The sequence below is a fragment of the Hippocampus guttulatus genome, chromosome 21, assembly GCF_054856545.1.
Source record: "Hippocampus guttulatus isolate MCC_2025c chromosome 21, RoL_Hgut_1.0, whole genome shotgun sequence".
Taxonomy (NCBI): Eukaryota; Metazoa; Chordata; class Actinopteri; order Syngnathiformes; family Syngnathidae; genus Hippocampus; species Hippocampus guttulatus.
The window spans coordinates 5,008,512-5,031,420 of record NC_141281.1 but is presented as its reverse complement, the minus strand read 5'-3'; the positions used below and the strand labels follow the sequence as shown (position 1 = coordinate 5,031,420).

The 22,909-nt window shown below is 42.6% G+C and overlaps 1 protein-coding gene across 4 annotated transcripts; it reads right to left on the bottom strand.

Moving 5' to 3' along the window:
* Window positions 1-1,078: 1,078 nt before the first annotated feature.
* mpp7a (MAGUK p55 scaffold protein 7a) lies at window positions 1,079-22,493 on the bottom strand. 4 transcript variants are annotated; one of them, XM_086101997.1, is made up of 21 exons: window positions 22,311-22,493; window positions 19,620-19,702; window positions 13,559-13,712; window positions 13,265-13,383; window positions 13,073-13,150; window positions 12,763-12,843; window positions 12,536-12,667; window positions 12,101-12,182; window positions 11,728-11,813; window positions 11,382-11,456; window positions 10,916-11,112; window positions 10,577-10,641; window positions 9,771-9,791; window positions 9,641-9,655; window positions 9,156-9,188; window positions 8,207-8,377; window positions 8,004-8,084; window positions 7,567-7,660; window positions 7,348-7,456; window positions 7,073-7,216; window positions 1,079-6,889 (listed from the first exon to the last, which is right to left on the bottom strand). In XM_086101997.1, exons 3-21 carry the CDS (start codon window positions 13,593-13,595, stop codon window positions 6,710-6,712), a joined length of 1,800 nt encoding a protein of 599 aa, XP_085958123.1. In that variant the 5' UTR covers window positions 13,596-13,712; window positions 19,620-19,702; window positions 22,311-22,493; the 3' UTR covers window positions 1,079-6,709. The 4 variants fall into 4 exon arrangements, with proteins under 4 accessions (XP_085958123.1, XP_085958120.1, XP_085958122.1 ...); XM_086101994.1 differs by lacking the exons at window positions 9,156-9,188; window positions 9,641-9,655; XM_086101996.1 differs by lacking the exons at window positions 9,156-9,188; window positions 9,641-9,655; window positions 9,771-9,791.
* Between the last annotated feature and the right edge of the window lie 416 nt (window positions 22,494-22,909).

The following is a 22,909-nucleotide window of genomic DNA, read 5'->3' as shown; positions in this document are numbered from 1 at the left end:
TGCCATTGGGGTCACGTAGTTTCAAATAACAGAAAAGGCGGCGCGGATCGAGCGGCTAAACAGGGACTCCTCGAAGTTCAAATTAAACATAAGAATGTTTGTCCGACAAAGCGAGGAGAAGAAATTCAAACAGTCGGAGAACGAGCCAAGCAAATGACCATGCGGCAGTAACCACTCTGTGTGCGCACATTATAAATAGTGGACAGAGAAATAAATCCAGGTTCAAATGGAGGGTGACGCGTATGGATCTGAAACATCGGGAACCATGTCCGATACCAAAATAAAAGATATAAAAGGGAAAGAAAAGAAAGGAAGACTGGGCCAAATCCTCACCGCCAAAGAGAGGGCCAACTTGTTTCGTGCTGAGCTGGTCCACGATTCAGTTGATTTGTTTTGCCTGGACTATTCTGGATCCGTCGTGTGGAGGCCGTGTGAAGCGGATGGCCTGGCTTGCAGTGGACCGCGATGTTTTGTTGTGGCTATAACGGCAGCGGCCCAAACCAGAGTTCCCCATGACCGTTGCGATGTTCGACCTAAAGAAAATCTTATGAACCGAAAAAGCTTCCTACACAAAGTGACCGCTTTCAATGCCAAACGGCACTTGCCCTTTCAAGCCCAATCAGACTGAGAAAATAACAGTGTGTTCCACAGATTTTCCTTAATGTAACACACACTCCCAAAAACTCCAGACAATGAAACGCATTAAACAAACATAATTGCTGGTTGCCCAGATCAACAACCTCTGAGGCCTTTCTGGAGGACAGAAAGATGAACAAATTACAGGGACTAACCTAACAAAAACAAATTTACAATGTAAATTCTGAACAGTGTCACGATTCATCTGCAGTTCGAGCATTGTTCACTTGCTCACCACATCAAGAGCGCACGGACCTGCTGGGGCTTCGTCTATACCACCCCGGCCCACCGGGAAATTGACTTAACGTGCAGGTTACCACACTATGATTTGGAAATGTTTTATGACCTTCTCCACTCACTGGCCATAACATTGGGTGCACTGTTAGAGAATTACGTATCAACAAACGCCGATACAGCAGCGCCATCAATGAAACAGTAAAGGAACATCATACCACAGATTTAATGTTAATAACATTAATATCCGTTTCACTACAATGTACATGGGAAACATGGGGTCGTAACAAAAAAAAGAAAAAAAAAAAAGAATCACCATGACAAAAACAGAGACTCATGGTTCGAACATTTCCGGTCAAATTGATTCCCACACATATGTCGAAACAGTTTTGTTAGTCTCCACAGACTGTGGGTGGGACAATTGGGATTTGGCATCACTCAGGTGTAGCACACAGAACAGAGTTCATGACAGAATATCCGATCAGTCTCTGGTCTGTGTGGGGGATGAATACAAAAAAAAAAAAAATTGGACAAACAGGTTTACTGGTCCAGATTTAACTGTGGTTTCTGCCATCGGTAGTGTGTTCTCGAACAGTAACTTTGCAGGATCTGTCAATCAGTCAATACTTTATTTGGGGACATGAACCTTTCCAGCACACCTCTGGAAATCCAGCTCCTCGAAACACCAATTAAAATAAATCTAACCTATGATATCTACGTATTTAACGGCATACTGTATGTCAGACACTATTTTTGGCACATGGTCAATTTCCACAGAAAATGTCGTTTTTCAGTCAGTGCTGAACAATAAATTGCTCAACTGTGGATGAATTCATTGTAATCCAACCAATAAACCCTAATTTGTCAGTCGCATACACTGCACCTTCCATTTTTTTTTCTGCCCAAAAAAATCCAGTGGAACTTTCACTCTTGATGTTAAGTGGAAATGAGGAGCTCGTCCAATAGCAACAAATCTTTGGCTTTTGGTTCTGTATCAGTGTGTCCAGTACGGAGACTGCTGGCAAGTGGCAACACCCCACACCCCCCTTTCTCGGCTTCCCCAGAGTCTCCGACAAAACATCTGGGTAAAGATGCTCGAGATTCTTGAAATGAGGCTGGAACAAAAGCCACTCTAAAACAATGACAGTCACAAATACAGCTATGCTGAGAATTTGTTTGGAAATGAATGCAAAAAAAAAGAAAGAAAAAAAACAGCATGTACATCTATTTCATACAAACACAGTGAATGTTGTACCATCGTCTCTTCATCTCATTAGTCGATGTCATTGCTGACGCAATCCAACAGGAAATGGTCAGGCTTAGACAGAACAGTACGGCATAAATCCTTCATGTTAGCCTAATGCACAAACATGCGGCCAGGAAGTTATTAGCAGATCTGCTGAAATCATCGTCCGATCAAAAGAGATCCATACGCAGTGTTTCGTGTGAACGTAGCTCTTCTCCTCCACAGCTGCGCATGGTTTATACGCTCTCCGCTTTTAAGTGCTGTGCTGGGGCTGTTAACTTTGATAGAACATGCAGGTACAGTTTGGAAAAACAATGATACTTTAATGGGGTTCTTAAAAGGGCATCGAATCTTTGACAAGTTGAAGGAGATGCATTTGAGACTGTGTGCAAGTCAGGAGCCATCGTCCAAAAGGTTTAGGACTCAGTGATTCTGCCTATTTCCATCTAAAAAAAATGGTTTTAATACACTTTAGCACAAGGGTGTCAGCGTTTAAGAAGCAAGGTCGCAGGTCAAGGCCTGCAGGGCCATCTGTTGGACGAAATAAATGCTGCCATAGATACACAGTATCCAATCTGCCCAGAGAATCAATAGTGCGGGCTGATGTGTCTTAAATTATATGAGCATTTAGACTGTTACTTTAATGAATCGGATTTCAAATTCAAGCTCAAAGACCACTGACTGTTTGTGTGCTGTTCCGTTTCTGTAACCGTGTGTGTGAACAACTGGGAAGTGTAATACTACAAGATGTCATGTGTGATAAGTGATCTTTTTCCTCTTGGGAAGCTCTTCCTCATGTCCAGTGATGAATACCTGGGACGTTTTACAAGGCCGAGAGAGCCCATAAAGGACAAACCTAAAGAAATATACGGTTCAGTGATGCCCAATTCAGATTTTACAATGTTGTCTATAGGTCAATTGGGACTACTGTCAGCTGGCCTCAATACAGCTGCCTGGTGCAAATTAGAAAGTTTAAAAAGACTCTCGCACCATCTAGTGGCTGTTTATAAAGGCGCTGAGTGCTGAACTTAAAAAAGGAACACCCATGTCAACGAACTGTACAAAACATTAAAAAGTGATGCAATATTGTGAAAGATTCCCAGAGATGACATGACTTTTAAGGGATATAGACTGTAGATACAGTAAGTACCAACGTGTGAAGAGTAAAAAAAAAAAAAATTAACTGCAGCTTGACATTGGTATAAAATCCTTATATCGGCGGGCTTTAATCATATCATCCATCCATCCATTTTCCGAACCGCTTGATCCTCACTAGGGTCGCGGGGGGTGCTGGAGCCTATCCCAGCCATCTTCGGGCAGTAGGCGGGGGACACCCTGAATCAGTTGCCAGCCAATCGCAGGGCACACAGAGACGAACAACCATCCACGCCCACACTCACACCTAGGGACAATTTAGAGCGTCCAATCAACCTGCCATGCATGTTTTTGGAATGTGGGAGGAAACCGGAGCACCCGGAGAAAATCCACGCAGGCCCGGGGAGAACATGCAAACTCCACACAGGGAGGCCGGAGCTGGAATCGAACCCGGTACCTCTGCACTGTGAAGCCGATGTGCTAACCACTGGACATATCAACAGTCGTGAATCTAAAATGAATAGTGTGTGCCATCATACAGAAAGAGACTGCTAAGATTACAGCTAAATGCACACAAGTGTAAGAATATAATTGCAGTCTGTTAAAATGTGGGAAAGGGGAATATTAATTTGCACATAAGCAAACAGTGGACCTCCATTTCAGTGGTTTGTGCATAATTGCAGAGTATTAAACTGTGGCCGAGGCCACTGTTCATTGACATGGCATTTTTGAAATGGAAATACATGCTTCAAGGGAAAAGCAAATTAAATATCCCCCCCTAATGCTGGCCATTTTGAGGGGGGTTCTCCTGTGGAAAAACACATTGTTGAATAATGTCTTCCTCCTGCCTCAACACGCCACTGCCAAAAATGTCACCACGTCCGTTCCTATTAAGTGCAAGGCTGCAGGGACAGGGTTGTGTTTTCAGGCGCGTGCCATGCAGCTTCTCACGGACAGATGTCTGATGATTTACGAGGGATCGGGCCCCTGACGAGGCTGATGACGAGAAGTAAGAGGGTCAAAGCTAGAATTTGTTGGAGTGGCTAAAACTATTAAGATGACACATTCACGCCCCCCCCCCAACCCCCTCAAAAAAAACTCTAGGGGAAACAGATAAAGTCAGCCATGTGGAATAGAAATGGGTTGTAAGCCTGTGATGAGAAAAACGCTCAGGGAAACGTCAAGCAAAAAGTGCTGCTTTTCCATCATCGTGTAGCATCGACAGGCGATTGTCAACATTTTTCGGTGGGCCGCTTGGGCGTCAATTACTCGTGGAGTTGTGCTATTTGTGCCTCGCCTCAAACCCACACAAACAACCAGGGGACACCGTTGTCATCATGACATGGTAATCGATAATGAGAATGGCAAGTTTATGACACATCCTCTTACGGACTCAAACCACATTTCTTGGATTGACATTGTCAAATTGAGAAGCGCTTTGCACAAAACTCCCAGTTGTTCTCTTGCACAAAAAGTCAACACAAAAAGCTTTGAATGGTTTGATTTGTTTTGTTTTGTTTTTAATATATATAAAATGTCGCCAATAGAATGAGCAAAGTACCTATGGCAAGAAATGCTTTCTGGTGTGTACAGTTTGGTTTATGAATGTAGATGTACAGATATGAAGAAGTGACCCCGGTCCGACAGGACGACTTGGAAATGTGATTACAGGTTCCTATTGTTTGATTATTAGGTCGACTGAACAACAGAAAGAACATCTAAAAAATAAATACGTACAAAAAAAGTCCCTTACATACCCTTGTGGGGATTGGATTTATGACATCCTCCAGTTGAGGCTGTTAAAAAAAAAAACTAAACTGTGATCATCTAAAGTTCATCCAAAGCTACGATCAAAAGCTAGCCATCTCAGCCACAAAAGCTGGAAACAATATGCAACAGTCTAACTTTTAAAGTTTAGGAAAAACATAATCTGGCACATCTATGGTCACGAGCTATGGGTCGTGACCGAAAGAACGAGATCCCGGTTACAAGCGGCCGAAATGAGTTTTCTCCGCAGGGTGTCCGGGCTCTCCCTTAGAGATAAGGTGAGAAGCTCGGTCATCCGGGAGGGGCTCAGAGTCGAGCCGCTTCTCCTCCACATCGAGAGGAGCCAGATGAGGTGGCTTGGGCATCTGGTTCGGATGCCTCCTGAGCGCCTCCCTGGTGAGGTGTTCCGGGCATGTCCCACCGGGAGGAGACCCCGAGGAAGACCCAGGACACGCTGGAGAGACTATGTCACCCAGCTGGCCTGGGAACGTCTCGGGATCCCCCGGGGAGAGCTGGAAGAAGTAGCTAGGGAGAGGGAAGTCTGGGCTTCCTGCTAAAGCTATTGCCCCCGCGACCCGGCCCCGGATAAGCGGTAGATGATGGATGGATGGATGGATAATCTGGCACATTAAATTTTCCCCTTCAATAAATAAGCGAATATAAAACCAATCCATTTACCGCGTTCATCTTTAAGGTCACGGGTGAGCTGGAGCTATTTTCCCCATGCTGACTTTTGAGCAAGGGGCGGCTATACCCTGGACTGGTCACTTCTCGATTATAGGGACAAACAACGATTGACGTTGAGTCACCCATTAACCGAACCTGCGGGTTATGGGGTTGTGAGAGGAAGCCCACGAAGCATGCGGCCTATGCTTCGAAAACTATTTGCATGATGACTTGAACCAGGCACAAAGTGGTACTTGTTCAAATATCCTCTTTGCCAGACGACAACATTCACTTTAGCATGGAAGAATTGTATAGATTTGACTATCAACCAAAGGTGAAATATCTACAGCATAAAAAAAAAAGGGGGGGGGTGAGTAATTGAGGCTGTACTGAAAAAAGGGAAAATAACACGAGACTCAAAATGCAGTCAGGAGTGGCTAGAATCCCTAAAAAATGGCTTGTGTGAGGTAACTGTGAGTACACAGCCCGCGTAAGAGTTAATGAATAATCAAGATCATTGATATGCGTATGACATGTTAAAACAATAAAAATATATAGAAAGTATTAGAAAATATATTACTTTTTTTCATAAAAATTCAACAAGTACAGCCCTTTATAAGAATGTACCAAACAATGGTTCGCAGTGGAAGCCATTTCAGAAGTATAAAAATTATAATAAGACGGTCACCCGCTCCCCCCTTGCTTACTTTTACAGTCATGTACATGTAAGTTTTCAAACCAAGAAGAAATGTGACGGTTCCTTTGGTTTCTAATTGTCTCATCTTTTCAGAAAGGCTTCTGGTTGGCGGTGCTGGCGATGTGCTGGCGAGTTTGCTGCCACTACGGCAGTCCGGGCGGGCTCATTCAGCATTCTGGTTTGGAATGAATCACTTCATTTTGCATCCAAGACGACAATCTAAATCGGTGCTCACATCCTGGAAAGAGCCTGGGCCCAAAGTGCAATCGAGACCTGACTACTTCTTATCTTGCCACAAATCCCACCAGAATGCAGACCTACTGGCAAAGCCTTCATGTTTCTCGCGCTTCACACAGTCTGTGACCGTCTCAGGAATGAGTCCAACTCACGGGAACCCACTGCGTGTCCAGCTCCACTTTCTTTAGTGCCGCACGCAGCTCGCCAAAGGCCTCCGAAAGGTTATCGTTGATTATGACCTTCTCAAATAGATGCCCGTACTGATTTTCCATTGTCTGGGCAGTTGCCAGCATCTCCTGAAAGTCGTCCTCCTGGAGCACGTGTGGAAAAACAAGGGGAAGATGAAACACAAGGACTGATACAGTCTAACTCTTACTATGTGCCTGGATTTAATGATTTGAAATCTGTTCGGGCTACACATACATTTGCTTAAATTGTTAAAAAAAAAAAAAAAAAGATCACTCCTCCATTCTGTGCATGTATTCTGCGCTCACCGTAAATGTCTTAGCAGATCCCTTGTCATCCTTGCCTGAAATGACTTTTGCATTCATTCTCGTCAGCCTCAGTCTCTCGATCGTAGGAGGCTTCACGAAAACTACAAATGGTTTAAACTCCGCCGTCCGCAGGTGCTTTAATGTCTGGAGGACAAAGAAAAGTTCCGTTAATTGCAAGGCCACGGGAATGGTGTTAACAACTGTTGTATGCGGCAAGAAAGCAGATGAGTACAACATGAGCGAGAAAATGCTGAGGAAAACTTTGGGCCACTCACATGAGGCTGGACGTCCAATAGGCACACTTTGTTCTTGGAAAGGACCGACCGTATTGAGTCTAAACTTGTCCCATAGTAATTGCCTTTGTATTCGCCGAACTCGATGAACCTGAGAGGTGAGAGGTAAATATGCGCATTTGGGTTTTTTGAGTAAATATACGCATTTGGGTTTTTTGAGGGGGAAGATGTTTTCATTGTGACAGCTACAAAGTTGCTTACTTATTGTTGTGAATATCCGTCTCAAAAAGATGTTTGGAGATGAAATGGTATTCCACACCATCATTCTCCAGGTTCTTTTTGGGCCGACTTGTGTCTGAGAGAGAGAGACAGAGAGAGGCTTGCTGACCTCAATTTCAGACTCTGACTCACTGTTGGGCAGCGAACCGTGTGAAGTTAGTCACTCTTAACATTGCTGAAAATCTTCAGGCTACAGTTTGGTTGGCCTAGCGACTCCCTCTTTGTATTATTGCATCACTAGACTTTGATGATCATGCTGGCTGACAGTGTTACCCACAATTCTTTTTCCTGCCCATTATTTTTCTTCTAAATTGTCCACAAATATTTTTGTCCCCCTAAGCTACATTGAATATCGGGTTGGGAATGTTTGGGTCATTTGAATGATGGATATCATCTACAAAAGACAAAAGTCAACTTACGTGGGATGGTCACGCTGAAGTGTTGTGGATCAGAAATCAAAAGTTTTCTCTTCAGTTCATTCAAGCCGACTCCAGTGGGTCCTGCAGACGGCAAATACGCAGTTGTCCATCTTCCCATGATTGATCACTAATGACCGCCAGTTTCAACATTCCTGTACCCCCCCTCCCCCCCACCACCCCCCGCATCCTCCCACACGACTCACCGACTAAGATCACCAGTCGGTGTTTAGCTCTATCCTGCCTCTGGTATTTCGTGACCTCTTCATAAGTGGGAACGTCTGCTGTGTCGTAAATTGCACTCTTCTTACACTCATACATGGACTTGTTGGTCTTCTTGTCTTTCCTGCTGAGACGGAAGCTTCTTCTGAACCCAACTACCGACATCATAATGAAGAGGGGAAAAAAAGGGAGAGGAGAATTTAAAAAAGTGAACTGTAAATCCTACATGAACTTCGTCAGTAAAGTACAAAGACTATATCTCTATCCCTGTTGGCGTGCCAACAAATACAACCAGAAATAAGCCCGGAGCTAAGTGGTTTCAATGTTCTGGCCAATGCTTTCATGGTTTAATGTCCAATACCACAAATCATAATATAAAACTCAGCTGAGGTGTGTTATTTTAGGCTTCATCATGTGTGACCAATACTGTTCAAAGCACAAACGGTGCTTTATGTAATATTAAATGTAAACACCCTGGGTTGAGAGACTAAGCAAATAGTTTGATTGGTCACCAAAGGAGATGAATATGGAGGAAACGGAAATGAGTTGCGGTTCAAAATAAAAAGGAAGGAAAGCAAGTGGGGGGATTCTGCTGATGACAACAAAGATCGTTAAGAGGTAAGTGGACAGTTTTCAAAACAGGACAGAAATGTGTCCTTTGAATGTCACCCATCGATATCGTTCCGCTCCCTCCCGGTGAAGGGCCGCAGTGATTGCAGCTGTCGATATCCAGTTCAATGTTTTGGAAATGTGTAGAGAGAACTTCCATCCACGATGAAGTTAGAATTAAAGGAAACTTGAATGTTTTCCAGAGTGAATGAATGACGAAAACATTTAAAATGGGAAATTGAGACAAAAGCTAACACAGTACATTGGTTGTTATTTTCACAGTTAGAGGAACAAAAGGAAGAAAAGGATAGGTAACTCTCTCACCTAGACGGGATCCGCTAATAAAGTCAGCATCCTCTGGTGATGAGAAAAGAAAGAAAGAAAGAAGGGGCCAGAAGAGAGGCGGGTTAGCCGTATTGGAAAAGAAGAGACACAAGGGACAGAAATAGGGGCCCAGCCGCCTATTTTGCAATTAAGGATTAAGTTGGGCAACAGGTGGATAAGTCAACCTTCAAAACCAATTCATGAAAATCTCTCAGATGAGAAAAAAATAATAAAAAAGGTGAAGACTTTTTTTAAACCTGCGTCAAAAATATGATTAGGGACACAACGGGAGCTGTGATTAAAATTTGCTGTTGAACAGTGTAATTAGTTGTAACAATATAAAAGTAAGATCATGAGAAGTGAAAAAAAGGTGTTTAGATTGCATTATAAAAATTAAAAGGCGTTAGGTTTTTCCCATTGCACGACCATTATTAAATGCTCATTATGAAAATCGTATTCAACGAGGGGTGTGAGTTGAGTTGTACCTTCAATTTCCTCAACTGTGAGAAACAGCAAATGAAGCAGGAAATGAAATTGAGCATGTTAGTGAAAAAGTTGGATGAAAAACTGAACAGAAGACCGAAGAGGAAAAAAGAAAAAGGAGAAAACACCTACCGCAATCTACAGCCACATTATCTTGAAAAAGCAAAACATACTATTAATTGCCCGCCCTTTTTTTTTTGGGCGAGTCTGCTTTACACAACAAGTTGGCTTGTTGCACTGATACTGAATGGCAGTTGAAGCCTCTGCTCATCTCAAGAGCCAAAAGTAATGTGGCGCAACTGTGTAGATTAAAATAAAAAAAAACATTGTAAACAAAGCCACCGTTTTTTCTTGCACATAATTATTCCATTCATTCATTCATTCATTCATCTTCCGTACCGCTTGATCCTCACGAGGGTCGCGGGGGGTGCTGGAGCCTATCCCAGCTGTCTCCGGGCAGTAGGCGGGGGACACCCTGAATCGGTTGCCAGCCAATCGCAGGGCACACAGAGACGAACAACCATCCGCGCTCACACTCACACCTACAATGACAATTTAGAGTGTTCAAACAGCCTAACCACGCATGTTTTTGGAATGTGGGAGGAAACCGGAGCACCCGGGGAAAACCCACGCAGGCCCGGGGAGAACATGCAAACTCCACACAGGGAGGCCGGAGCTGGAATCGAACCCGGTACCTCTGCACTGTGAAGCCGACGTGCTAACCACTGGACTACCGGGCCACCTTATTCCATTCAATTCATTCTTATAATTATTTTTCTTATCAGAGTAGCTTTAATCATTCAACTATTTTGACTGCATGATGTGTAATTATGACTTTAAAAAGCGTGCAATAAAATAATCATTCTATTGTGTGTTCATAACACCACCATTGGATTCAAGGCATACACGTCTTGATATCGTATGCAATAAAAACTTACGGGACCGTCGAAGTGAAGACCTGTGGATCGGGAGAATTGCAGCAGGGCTTCGCAATGCAAGTCTCCTGTAAAATAGACAATCATGTGGTCAGTCGGTGGTGAAGAACATTCCCTGCCACAACAAGGGAGAGAGTGTGTGGTGATTCACGATTAAAAAAAACAGGATATAAAAGTGATGGAGTGTTTAAGTGAAACAAAACACACAACATGTGGTTGCACTTTGAATCTAATTCATATTAACGGCCACCCGAGGACACGCTAATATGAAGTTTTCCACAGAATTGTCCAAAAATATGTCTTTGCGCATTTTAGGGCAGAGGCGTGGAGAGGATTTCGCACCTCTCTTGAAACTGTTTGGACGGGATTAAGCCAGCACGAGGGTTAGCATCCCCTTCATGCTTGGCTTGCCACCAGGTTGCATCATCTTGGCTCATGATCTGAAGAATGGAGCCCTTTTTGAAGGCGAGTCCGGCCTCCTGACATGGGATGGCTTTGTCGTCTTTTGGGTCGTAGTCAAAGAGCGCCTTCACAAACATCTGAACACAGAAGTGAGAAGAGGAAAGGGACAGGAAAAAAAAATGGCTCGTTACTATCCTCAAAGTCTAGACGCAAGCATTCTATTTTGTCAAAAAAAAAAAGAGTGCAGTCCCAAACCAATCATTGAATAAAATAATGCGATGACGCTCCGGCTTGCTAAGTTAGCGGGTTATGAATTGAGAGGAGACCTATCGCGCAAGCAACAATTGAAATGTTATTTTAAACTGTCAGTCAGTGTACGGCAATAACTTAAGCGGCGACAGCCTACCTTTGGCTCTTTGATCAATACATCCTCCTTGACCCCAGGAACCACTTTAAAGGTAATGGCCCCTTGTGACTGAGCCTGAATATTAGAAGAGACAAAATAGCAACAGTTGGTTATGTGACTAACACATATCTAATTGGAGGACTGTTCGGCTGGAAAATCTACAAGGACACAGAGTTACTTATGTAAATCCATGCAAGCGATCAAAGCGCCAAGAAAAATGACTGAGCGGGAGGCAAGTGAACAGATATGTCACACATTCCTGGATGAGTGGAAGGAAGCATTTGCCTCACGAATGAGAGGACTTAGTTTGACAAAGGAAATGGAGGGGCCCAAAGACGAGTCGTACCAGAATACGAATAATTTCCTCTGGTTTCTTGTCATCCACAGGGATTCCATTGACCTCCTTCAGCTCATCCCCAACATGAATAAGGCCTGTTCCACAAAACAAATCACAGTCTACACACTGAAATTTGAGTACCTTATTTGACATTTACTGGAAATTTTTAATACTCAAGATTAGTTTATTGACATTGACGATTATATTATCATCTTTTTAGCCCCCAAAAAACTTGAGAGAAGTGTTGCCAGTTACCCACACCTAACACAGAGTAATTACAGTGCATCCACAACATGCATGAGTTTAAAAAAAAAAAAAGCCAGATCCATAAGCTCAAGCATGGTTTTGGTATGTGCAAGAAAATTGAAGACTTGAAACAAACCACTTCTGTCTGCCGCCCCTCCTTTCATGATTCGGGCCACAAGGATGGCTCCTGTAAAATCATCTTGCTTTATCGTAGCTCCCTAGAAAAAGGGAATTCATATTTAGTTCAAGGGACATCATCTCTCAGCTTTTTTTGCTACTGACTTTGACTAATAAGTAAATTACATTTGTTGAGATAGTTCAATATAAACAGCACCAAGAGGCATACAAATCAACGTATCAATATGTGAAATCGCGTTAAAGGAAAAAAAGGATGAATGGATAAAGTCGACAACATTACCATGAAAAACCTTTCCTAGGACAAGAAGTCCATTAAAGCATAACACAACATGGCTGCCAACACCGTCTTGTGTCTCGATTTAGTTTAACGGCAGGCACAAGACTTTGTATTCAACAAGGTAAAGGTTTGAAAATGCGATAACGAGTAACTTACCAGAGGCTCCTTGTTTTTAACTAGCCTTATGATCTTGACGGAATCCTCGTCATCGTTGAAGTCCTCGGGCATTGGAGGTAGTTCAGGCTCATAGCTTTTCTCTGCAACTAGATCGTGGACTGACAGAAGGCTCTAGAAGAGGGTGCATGAATAGCACAAGAATACGTACGTCGCAAGAGTAAATAATAACAATTTATGTTTGAATAATAACTAAAAAAAATCCTCACCTTCAAGTGGGGCTTGGCCAAAAGCTTGAGAAGCTCATTCACTTCTCTTGTAGCTGATTCGCCTTGAAGCTCCTCGGACAACTGAAAGAAAAAAAAATTCTTCAATGTATAGCCTATTGGGAATATACGGTAGATTCTACATTCAACTACAGTACTTCATTTTATTTTACTCATCCAGCTGGCTAGCTAGCTAGAGCTGCTCAACAAATGAGGTGAGGTGCTTTTTTTTTGGAGATGTCTGGACTCGCACTCTCAAGGACATGCACTTGTCAAATAAATCATGCGCTGTATTTGACGTTCAACCACTTACTTGAGTGCACAGACTTGCAGCGTTGTTTAAGACAGGAGTGGGTTTGCTCTCTTCATAATGCTGCAGCCTTTCATGAATCTGAAATGGCAGTTGGTTTAATTAGTAGGCGGGAATGAAAAGGATGCGCAGTGTCCCGTGGCTACACACAACCAAATGGGACAAACAAAAATATCACTTCATAGTTTATTTTACCATGAACAGTGAATGGAGGCTTTTCTCCTCAAACATGCCCCGGAGAAAGTTGCTCTCCTCTGGGTGGTTGGCATGGGGCTTCAGTTTTGAAGGTAAAGCTGCGAGCAACTCATATAGCCCTGTAAAAGAAGCAGAGGCGAGTTTTTCGTATACTGGAGCTCACCAGGAACCACTTTACTGCTTGAAAGAAATCACGTTATCACAATAATGCCAATCGAGCAAAAGCGCGAGACATTACAGAGACAGAAAACATGAGAGAATCTTTTCGATTTGCGTGTATCAGCGGGTTGATACCTGGCTCGTGGCCCACGCCGGTGGTCAGGGCAGGCATGGCTCCTGCCAATTACCTCCCCTCAGGCTGTGGAAAATGGCAAGAGGCTTGTGAGCTCCTCAGCAGCTCTCCCCAAAGACCAACTGCATTCGCGGACACGTTTTATGCCATGGAAACCTGCGAGAGGAGATTTTTCGAGCATAATCACAGGGTGCCTTTGCTGCTAACCTGTTTTAAATACCTCCAGCGCAACGTTTGCGTGTGTGGTCAGGGTGATCTGATCTTCTAACTGTTTGTTATGACAGCCCAGGGTGTTCCCCGTGACATCAGCGCCGTTGTGGCTCATTGGTATTGCTTTCATTGGTATTTCTATCAATGCTCGGGTAATGGGCGTACAAACAGACTGTGTTCAAATTGATTGAAGTCAGCCAACTACACGTGAAACATGTTGCATGTCTGGTTTATTGCGGTGAGCAAGCCTTGTGCTGTACATTCCATTCCAGTAAATGCCTGAGGTAAATAAATGGTTTTTCAAAATAGAGGATCTGAGGCGTAAACACCAAAGCCATTCATGTTTGAGAGGGAAGGAAAATGGGCATGGGTATTTTTGTAAACTGGATAGCAGACAATGGAAGGGGTGTGAGTTAAGGTGTGCTAAGTCTCGTCTAAAGGTAATATGAGCAGTGTGCCTTTTGTTGCATGGAGGACTGACTCAATACCACTCTCATAAATGGCGTTTTCCCATTGAGGAAGCCTTCCAACGGCCAGCGCAAGACCAGGGACATTTTAAAAGGACAGAACATTCTTAAAAGATGGAGATACAAAAGAAACATAACTCGGTAAAAAAAAGAAGTGTCATTTCAGATGACACAGTATAATGGGTGAACAGACACTTTCCACGTGGCTAAGGTACACTTGTCTGACATGTCCTTCCCAGCATCCATTCAGAGGTCTTATAAAGGCTCTACCACCATCTGGTGGATATATTAAGACAAGACGACTGCTGGGACAACTTGGACAAATGCTGCAACATGGCCATTATTTCCCAACAATGCGACAAGCATTTTAAAACAAAGTGGGTCATGTATGTTAATCCAGCCCACGGTATCATATTAGGTCAGTCACAACAGATTGGCCAGTATCAAGTTCCGCATTCAATGCAATTAACTTTTCAGTTCATTTATTGATTTTATTTTGTGGTATAATTTTACTTACTAATATTTTTTTAAGTAGGTAGAGCACCCCTTATGGACATACCCCTCCAGTGTTGACATCGCAGTGTTGGGTTTTCTGTCCTAAATGGCCTTGTATTCTGAGAGCACTCCGGATGAAAGTGATATCCTTATCACATGACAGAGGCTCGTTAAAGGGCTTTAAGTAAGTAATCCATCATCTTCGGGATCTGCAGATTCACTCAACGCTGATTGGTTTGTCTCCACTAATCCAGACTGAGATGATCACCTACCCGGAATACAGCTGCTCTATCACAATTATGAAACCAATTACTTAACGGCTGGTACGCTACTCATTGTGAGGTTTACACATGTAGCCAAAACGTAATTTATGTTAGCAAAGCTGCGCCTGTCGTCACAAATGTATTTTCCCGTTTCTGAAATTGTTGAAGTTCATGCGGGCATACTCCCATATGTGTATTAATCCTTCATTTTATCCCACCAATAAGCACACGGAAAACGAAGAATATCTCAAGTGATTCAATTTGGAAGTCGACCAAAATGTTCATGCAAAATACAGTATTCATCGGAATTTAAGTTGCATAACATTTCTGAGTTTTAAAAGTTGGACATCTGTGTACCTCGAGAGACCTCTGTTCAGTGAGCACCAACGTGTTTTACTTGACCTGCGTGACCTCTCGTGTAACCACAGGAATTACCAAAGTAAAGGCTGAGAGGACTTTTTTCCCCACGTTACAAAAACGAACTTCTTGTCACACTTAACAAGAAAGAATGTTCAAAAAAAACTATGTTTTGGTATGAGAAGTATGAGATGGTGTTTTGCAAAGTCTGACAACAAACTGTCATGAATAATGTATCAATGGCGCAACAGGATTCTGTGGCTACAGAAAGAGGTGTGTTACAATAACTTGACATAAGATCAATCAGGTCAATCGTGAGAACCCAAAACAAGCGAGATTGTAGGACAATCCCAAACAGATGATCTCAGGTTTTAGATTGGGAGAATGAACAAATACAAACATGGTAACAAGCAGGAAAACAAAAGTGGGAGGCACAAAACAACACCTACCCGACCGATCATGTTCTTCCTGCAACTGAAATGCAGCTCGACACGCATGTGCGGGCACTCCCGCTCAACTTACGGTGCGTGAAAACAAAATCCTCCCATACAGGAAGTGGCCCGCCCACCAGGTATATCTGCTCACCTGATCAGACCTGAAAGGCAAGTTCCTCTCACAAAAGGCTACAGATCTCCACCTTCTATTTGTTCTTATCATAATTTCATTATGATCACAAATATAGAGCTAACACCAAATGTTAGTTTCTGCCTTTTCAACGTAACAAACTCTGTATTGGCGAGGGAAGATATTTTAGCCCTTTCATACGTGCTCCCTAAAGTAAAACTCTGAGCTAAGAGAGTGAAAATCCAAATGACGATGACACTGCATGCACAGTACCTACAGAGGTAAACACGGTTTAATATGTAGGTCCTAAAATGACCACTAGATGGGGCTAGATGGTGAAGCGGTCTTGAAGCACCTAGACAGTGAAATGTGAGCACTTTGGACAGTCATGCGTGGGTTGTAACAGTAGTAGTAGTAGAAATAGTACATGCTTTTGTGAACGTGTTTTTAATCCAAGCTTTTTTTTTTAAATGCAAATACCATGTATTGTAAAGTATGTCGAATCTGCGATTGAATGATAAACACTGACATTCTTTATAGAATAGATGGGAGTCATTTGCGGCCTTTCTAACCCGCAGGGAGAAAACGCGAACAGTAGGGCAAGCAACCAATGCGCCGTCCAAAAGGAAATGTGTTTATGATCCGCAGCATCCTTGTTTAACACCTACTCGCCTGGCCCATGTACTTCTTTTGGTTTTCATACCAGAACAGCAGCTCTTTGTGTCTCGCTGACCCATTAACGGGGAGAGAAGGCCACAGTCGGTGTCAGTCACCGCTCACACATTCCTCTCACACACACATTCAGAGTGGGTTGTCAGAGTATTCATGGGCCATTTCATTCATCCCAGAAATAAAATGGGCAAATACGCTCGGATGGCGACGCAGCGAATACAACGATATGCTGATGAAAAGTGGTGCTGTGCTACGCTGTCATATTTCAAGGGATCATCATGCTCATTGTCGATACGCTGTATGCGTCGTGACATTAATCAGAGGAGAGTGGATTTCTGCAGCGATGCGGGGCAGGGGAGAGAACAGCAGGTAGCCATAAACCTCACTAATCTGCAGGTCGATAAAATGTCAGCGTTGCTTGGTAACCTTCAGGCTGTCAACCTATTAATAGAGTGAATTGTACCACCTGTGGTCATGTACAGGTTGGGATGGGATGCAAGATATGTATTTCACATGCGTTTACATGATCAGGAAAGGTGTGATATTTGTTGTATTAATATAGCCGTTTTGTCTAAAAACTGGTTCATTCAAGGTATTCATTTGTTCATTTTCAGTTATTTTCTCTCATTAAATAATGGGATGATTTCTTTCATGTAAATCATTTTTAGACATATTTAAATGAGTTTGCTAATAAAACTTGCCTGATTGACTTCATTGACTGATTCCGCATATAAACTATTTGTGTGCAACTTCCTTTCGGCTCTGCTGTCAGGCTGCTTCGGAAAGAAAACAATTGCACCAGGTCCTATAATCAACCACGCTTGTGTCGTGACATGAGATGACGCCTTCCAAGCACTCATAATATTCCACGACTTCAAACATTTAAATGTTGTTTATCTATTTAAATGTTCTCATAAATCACAACACAGCAAAACCAGCCCTACCCATTATCACGGCCATCTTAAACCGAGGAGGAAGCCAGAGGTAAATCAGACGCTGCTCTCCCATTCGCATTTACCAAAAGCATTCCAAACTGCTGATGATGCTCAATGCAACTTTGTTCTCATTCAACCTCGTTTGCACAACCGAAAGCCAGAGGAGGCCTCTCGAGGATCTGAGGGTTTTTAACCAATGTGCTTCAGTGGCATTCAGGACTCAAACATAATACGAAATAAACCCCTATCAAAATAGGACAGAAAACAGCAAGACATGGAGATACATTTTGCTTCAAAGTAGGAGCATGGTTTAAATACAAAAAAAAGTATATAGAGAGCGGATGAGTAATGCATAATTTGATGGAACTTTCCACACACTTGCTTCTTTGTTCCGCTAAAAGGGGTATTCCAACCAGGGTGGCAAAATTGCTGTACAGTGTTGACTAATGAAACAAGATACTTTGATAGAAAGCAAATAAAAAGCAGCAGTAGGCCCATATGAGAACCACGGATCCTGAACCATAAACAAACACCTAAAGTGCCTCTGTGTGTCACCCCATGCCTTCTGCGTTCATAACCCACCACAACTCCCCCCTCATTACCTCCCCCCACCACTGCAGACATACGATCCTCGAGGGATTCATGACGAAATCAAGTCATAGCGACCCAGATGGGCTGCAACAGAGGCCAGCTGTGCCCCTCGTAGATGCAGCATAGAGAAAGCTAATACTGTATAGGTGCAAAACAACCCACACCGTTCCGTTTCAGTAAATAGAAAAAACAATTTGAAATGTGAATCTGAAAGCTAATCTAAGTCAGTGTTTCTCACACTCAAAATCCAACCCGGATCCACAACAATGCGTCTTTTGTGTAAAAGGTCAATGACATTATTCAGTTATTTATGTAAATGATATACTGTATGTATTTTTTTGTTGACCACAGATGGGACATACTAGACTACAGACCAGTAGTTCACAAACTGAGGTCCTTGAAATCCCAAGGGTCTACAGAATCATTTAGCAAAATATTATGTTGTATCATTGACAAAGAAAAAAAAAAAACAATCCTACACTACTTACATGCCTAATAACACAGACCATAAACCAATTACTCCCCTGCCCTAGACACCCAGTTCAGTGGAAATGTGGAAATGGATACGACGATGCAGTTTATCACCGCTTCATATCCAGTAATTTGGTAAAAGGGGTCGAATAGTGTTCAGCATGCATGCCAGCGTTACAGAGTGAGCTCTGCTTTTTCCAGGTCCATGTCAACAGGGATTGTTTGAACAATGCAGTCGTTGTTGTGAAACGTTTGCAAAAGCATCGGTTTTCACTAGGTCGTTGTGTGAACGTGCCCACCACGTCTCACCCTCACAACACTTGCATGAAACTCACATCCATTATGCAACATATTATTGATTGGTGCTTTAAGGACACGGTTGTTTGAACTGCAACCTGATGAAGTAACCCATTTGGAACAGGTTAAAACATGATGCGATATGAGCAAAGGGAGAGAGAGACATTCTAAATCTTCCAGGCAAATGGGTGGTTTAAAAAAACAGGATGAACCGATGGCATAAAACGCAGGACAGACAATGTTGATCTACGCAGCGTCTGAAACAGAAGGCTTCTGTCCGTTCGCACACCAATTAACACATTCCACTTCCTTTCCATGAAGTGGGCATGATAAACTTGAAAACAAGGTTGTGTGTGCATGTGTGTGTGTGTGCAACCCCATTTCCTGGTACCCCTAATCATTTGCATGGGCTTTACATGGGTTGCTAGGAAATGAGAATTGGCACGAAGAGGGGGCAGGAAAAAAAACCAACAAAAAATAAACAATAGAGCAATTGTGCATCACTGAATTACGACCCAAAATCCAAATGAGTAACATTATTTAAATGTCTTTAGGTGACTCAGGCCTAACAATGAGCTGGAAAGAGACCTCGGGAAGCTGAACTACAAACAGTTTGAATGACACACTCAGTCACTCTAATTCCACCGATCTTGGGAGTCCATTTGTGACTATTGTGTCTAATTGTGAGTCAGCAGCCAAATAAATGTCAAGGAGGACACACAAGACACAACAAGACCTCACCTCTGTATGATGGTGATTCTGCTGATGCCTAGCAACCCCGTTGTACATCGCTTCCTGAGAGGCGTTCTCATCTGCACAACATTCTGTGTGTGGGCGGCAGGGGAAAAAAATGATATCATGACATTGAGTTAGTTATCTCTTTGAGCATACCTGTGGTGATGCACAGTAACATCAGTCAAAGATTTTAATTCCAAAGCGGTTGTTTAGTCTCCAGATTTTTTTTTTTGTTGTTGTTGTTGTTGTTTACATCACTGACTTTTGTAGAGCACTGCTTTGCAACGACAGGAAACGTTTGGTTGAAGGCGCTGCTGCCAACGGAGACCCTTCACCGGCTCAGTCAGCATCAGCCTCAACATCATCAACTAGCTTCTCAAAACATCGCTGATCGCTCAATGAAATCCTCTCTGTCCGTGAAAGCCTGCTGATGGCCACTAAAAATAGGACTGAGTTGTTGAAGAAAGGCCTTAAAATTGACCCCCCAAAATAGCAGCTTTGTATGTCAAGACTGGACTATAATTTTGGCTTCACCTAATTTCCACCCTGCTATCTATATCCAAACCTTGAACGTTTCACGGCAGGCTCAAACTTTGTTTTATTACAGACAACCCAAATGATCTGACAAACTTTTAAACACGACACTTTAATTTGACCTCAGCCCAAAAAAAAAAAACTCAACCTAAAAGTACATCCATAGGACTACTCATAATTAGTGGTGAGGTAGAGACAATTTAAAAGAGAAGCCGGCTGTTTTATAAATATAGGCACTACATAACAGGCAACAGCGGATGAATCCCAGTCATTATATGTTTATATATATTTCCTAATTATTGTGAGAAATCATTATACCATGAATCAAATCCTCACATATTTGACATATTAACACAGGACATGACTGAAGGAATTAATTCATGAAATTGTTCGACGAACGGGAGTGTGTGTGAATGGAGCGTCATTCTACCTTCTCCTACTACAGTATTCATATTTCATATGTTGCCTCATTCAGATGAAAGCCAAACAAGTTCCATTTAATATGTCTTGCACCTCAGACATGTGTAACATAATCCCACGGAATCAAAATAAATCGAATCGTTCCACTGTAAAATCAAACCATCTTTGAATCGGATTGCACCCCATTTATTGAGATATGTATCGAATCATCTTATATTCAAGACATGCACGACCTTAATTACATTTTGAAAAAAAGACATACAAATCATTCAATCAACAGACAGCAATAAACTCAGTTAATCAAATGTATCACCACTCCGAGCATACATGACAGCGAAAGGGGTCCTAATAAGTGGGGCACTTCAGACAGGGTATTTTAGGACTGTTTACGGTGGAAATGCAAGACCATACTGTACAACATGGTACAAATAAAGCTTGGAGATAGGCCAAAGCCACCATTTGACAACCACACTTCACAAACTGTACTGGAGTCGTTTTCCTCACTCATCTACTCGAACGATGGCATTCCTGCAAAAGCTGAAACCTCATAGAATTCTGCATTCCCACACATCACTCTGGCAAGCTAGTGACCCTCCAAACCGGGAATAAGACCTTTGGAATGTGAGCAATGTCGGGAGCTTAAGAGACACCTGCGGAGACAACCAAAACATTGAGCAAACCTTGGGCATCGTCTGAGCCACTATATGATCTCCTTTCCTAAACTTGTCTGCCCCTGCTCCTGCGGCTGTCTGGTTCCCATCATTAATGCGCATGGGACAAAAACACTTTTGTCAGGTGTTTTACCCTCTCCAATGAGCATGGAGAGGGTAATTGCTCAGGGTGGCGAGGTTTGGGAACCAAAGAATTATCACAGATTTGCATATCGTTTTCTCACTGATGAAGTCTCACTCCTTTTCTCACAAACATCACTTCATGACATTTCTTCAGATATCTTTATCTGATAATATGATACTCACCCCTTCAAAAATAATAATGATATCCGTGCAAGCATTCTGACAAAACACACAATGAAAAAGCGTGCAACGAACGGGGCAAAAACAAAAACTTCCAAAAAAATAGACTTCGGCTCTTGATTGCACTTTTATTGTAACTAGTGACAGCTTAAAGAAAGGATTGTAGAAGTCTTTAATGCAGATACTAAAAACTGGTTTATTCCATATTGCACCATCAGACAAAATTGTAAAAAATGGTGTAAGCCAAAGACCCACAAATATTCTGTTTTAATTGTTACATACGAACTCGAAGTATGTAAATGACTGAGTTGGGATGTGGGGGAGGCTGACCAAGTGCTGAGTTTTCAGCACTTGTGGTTTGTCGTGTCATGCTCCAGTCACTCCATTTGACTTCACAGTTACTTTTTGAAAGTACCTTTCCCTGCTACACGGTTATAGTTGGCTATCTATACATATGGTTTGAGGGGTGTGTTCCAATGTAATGTGTTTGTCAGCATACGGTCACCTGACTTATAGATCAATTCGCATGAAAAGTTCATGTAAATAAAGGCACGAATGCAAGTCGAAGTTCGTCTTGCGATCTTACTCGTGTTTTAGTGTCTATAAAAGGATGACATGAAGAGGGTAAACATGAACAGCTACTTCCTTTAAAACAATCGTGTCAAAGGATTGCACTTAAAAAAACAAAACCAACGCTTGACTTTTGCTATTAGGAAGATATTCGTGGGTGGGAAAATCACAATAGCATACACAATGCTGCCACACTTACTTGGCAATTGAGAGCGGAGTCGAATGGGTCCTCGGTAGAGTCCAACCACTCTTTTGATAAGGAATGTAAAGTTTTCAGTTTTCACTTAAAATAAATTTGCTATGATCCTTCATAACTCCTTTTCCCACAACAGTGCGACGCGGGTATGGGCGATAATTATCTTCCAAATCGTTTCGGTCTTGGCCGTGGCACGCCAAGAATACAATTGTTTCGGTTGCTGACTTGGAAGCAGTTGGTTGTTTAGAAACTATAGCGTGTCTTCAACACGGGGGTGGATACGCTGATCTGCAGTCTGTATGCAAGGACGCTGACAATAGGGACCGCCCTATCCGTTCGTTCATTGGCCTGTGTCTATAAAAGGCGGACTGTTTACTTAAATGTTTTATTTTCATTGGTGCGCTGTATAGCCAATCCTAGGCCAGCATCATTAGCACGCATTTGTACGCGAGCGCACCGTGATGTCATTCATAAAAGTGTTTTTTGACACTAATATTTCTTTCAGTTATGCCAAGGAAATATTAACTTCCTGTTCCCATAATTATCCGTAAATGTTTAAACTCGTGCTCCAACTAGATATCGTTGCTTTAGTTTTGAATCGG

Excerpts from the sequence above, each read along its gene's own strand:
- mpp7a (XM_086101997.1), bottom strand. The coding sequence starts at position 13,595 with ATGCCTGCCCTGACCACCGGCGTGGGCCACGAGCCAG. Across the intron at positions 8,085-8,206 it reads CCGACTGGTGATCTTAGTCG|GACCCACTGGAGTCGGCTTG; the intron begins GTGAGTCGTGTG and ends TGCCGTCTGCAG. Across the intron at positions 6,890-7,072 it reads GATCTGCTAAGACATTTACG|GAGGACGACTTTCAGGAGAT; the intron begins GTGAGCGCAGAA and ends CACGTGCTCCAG.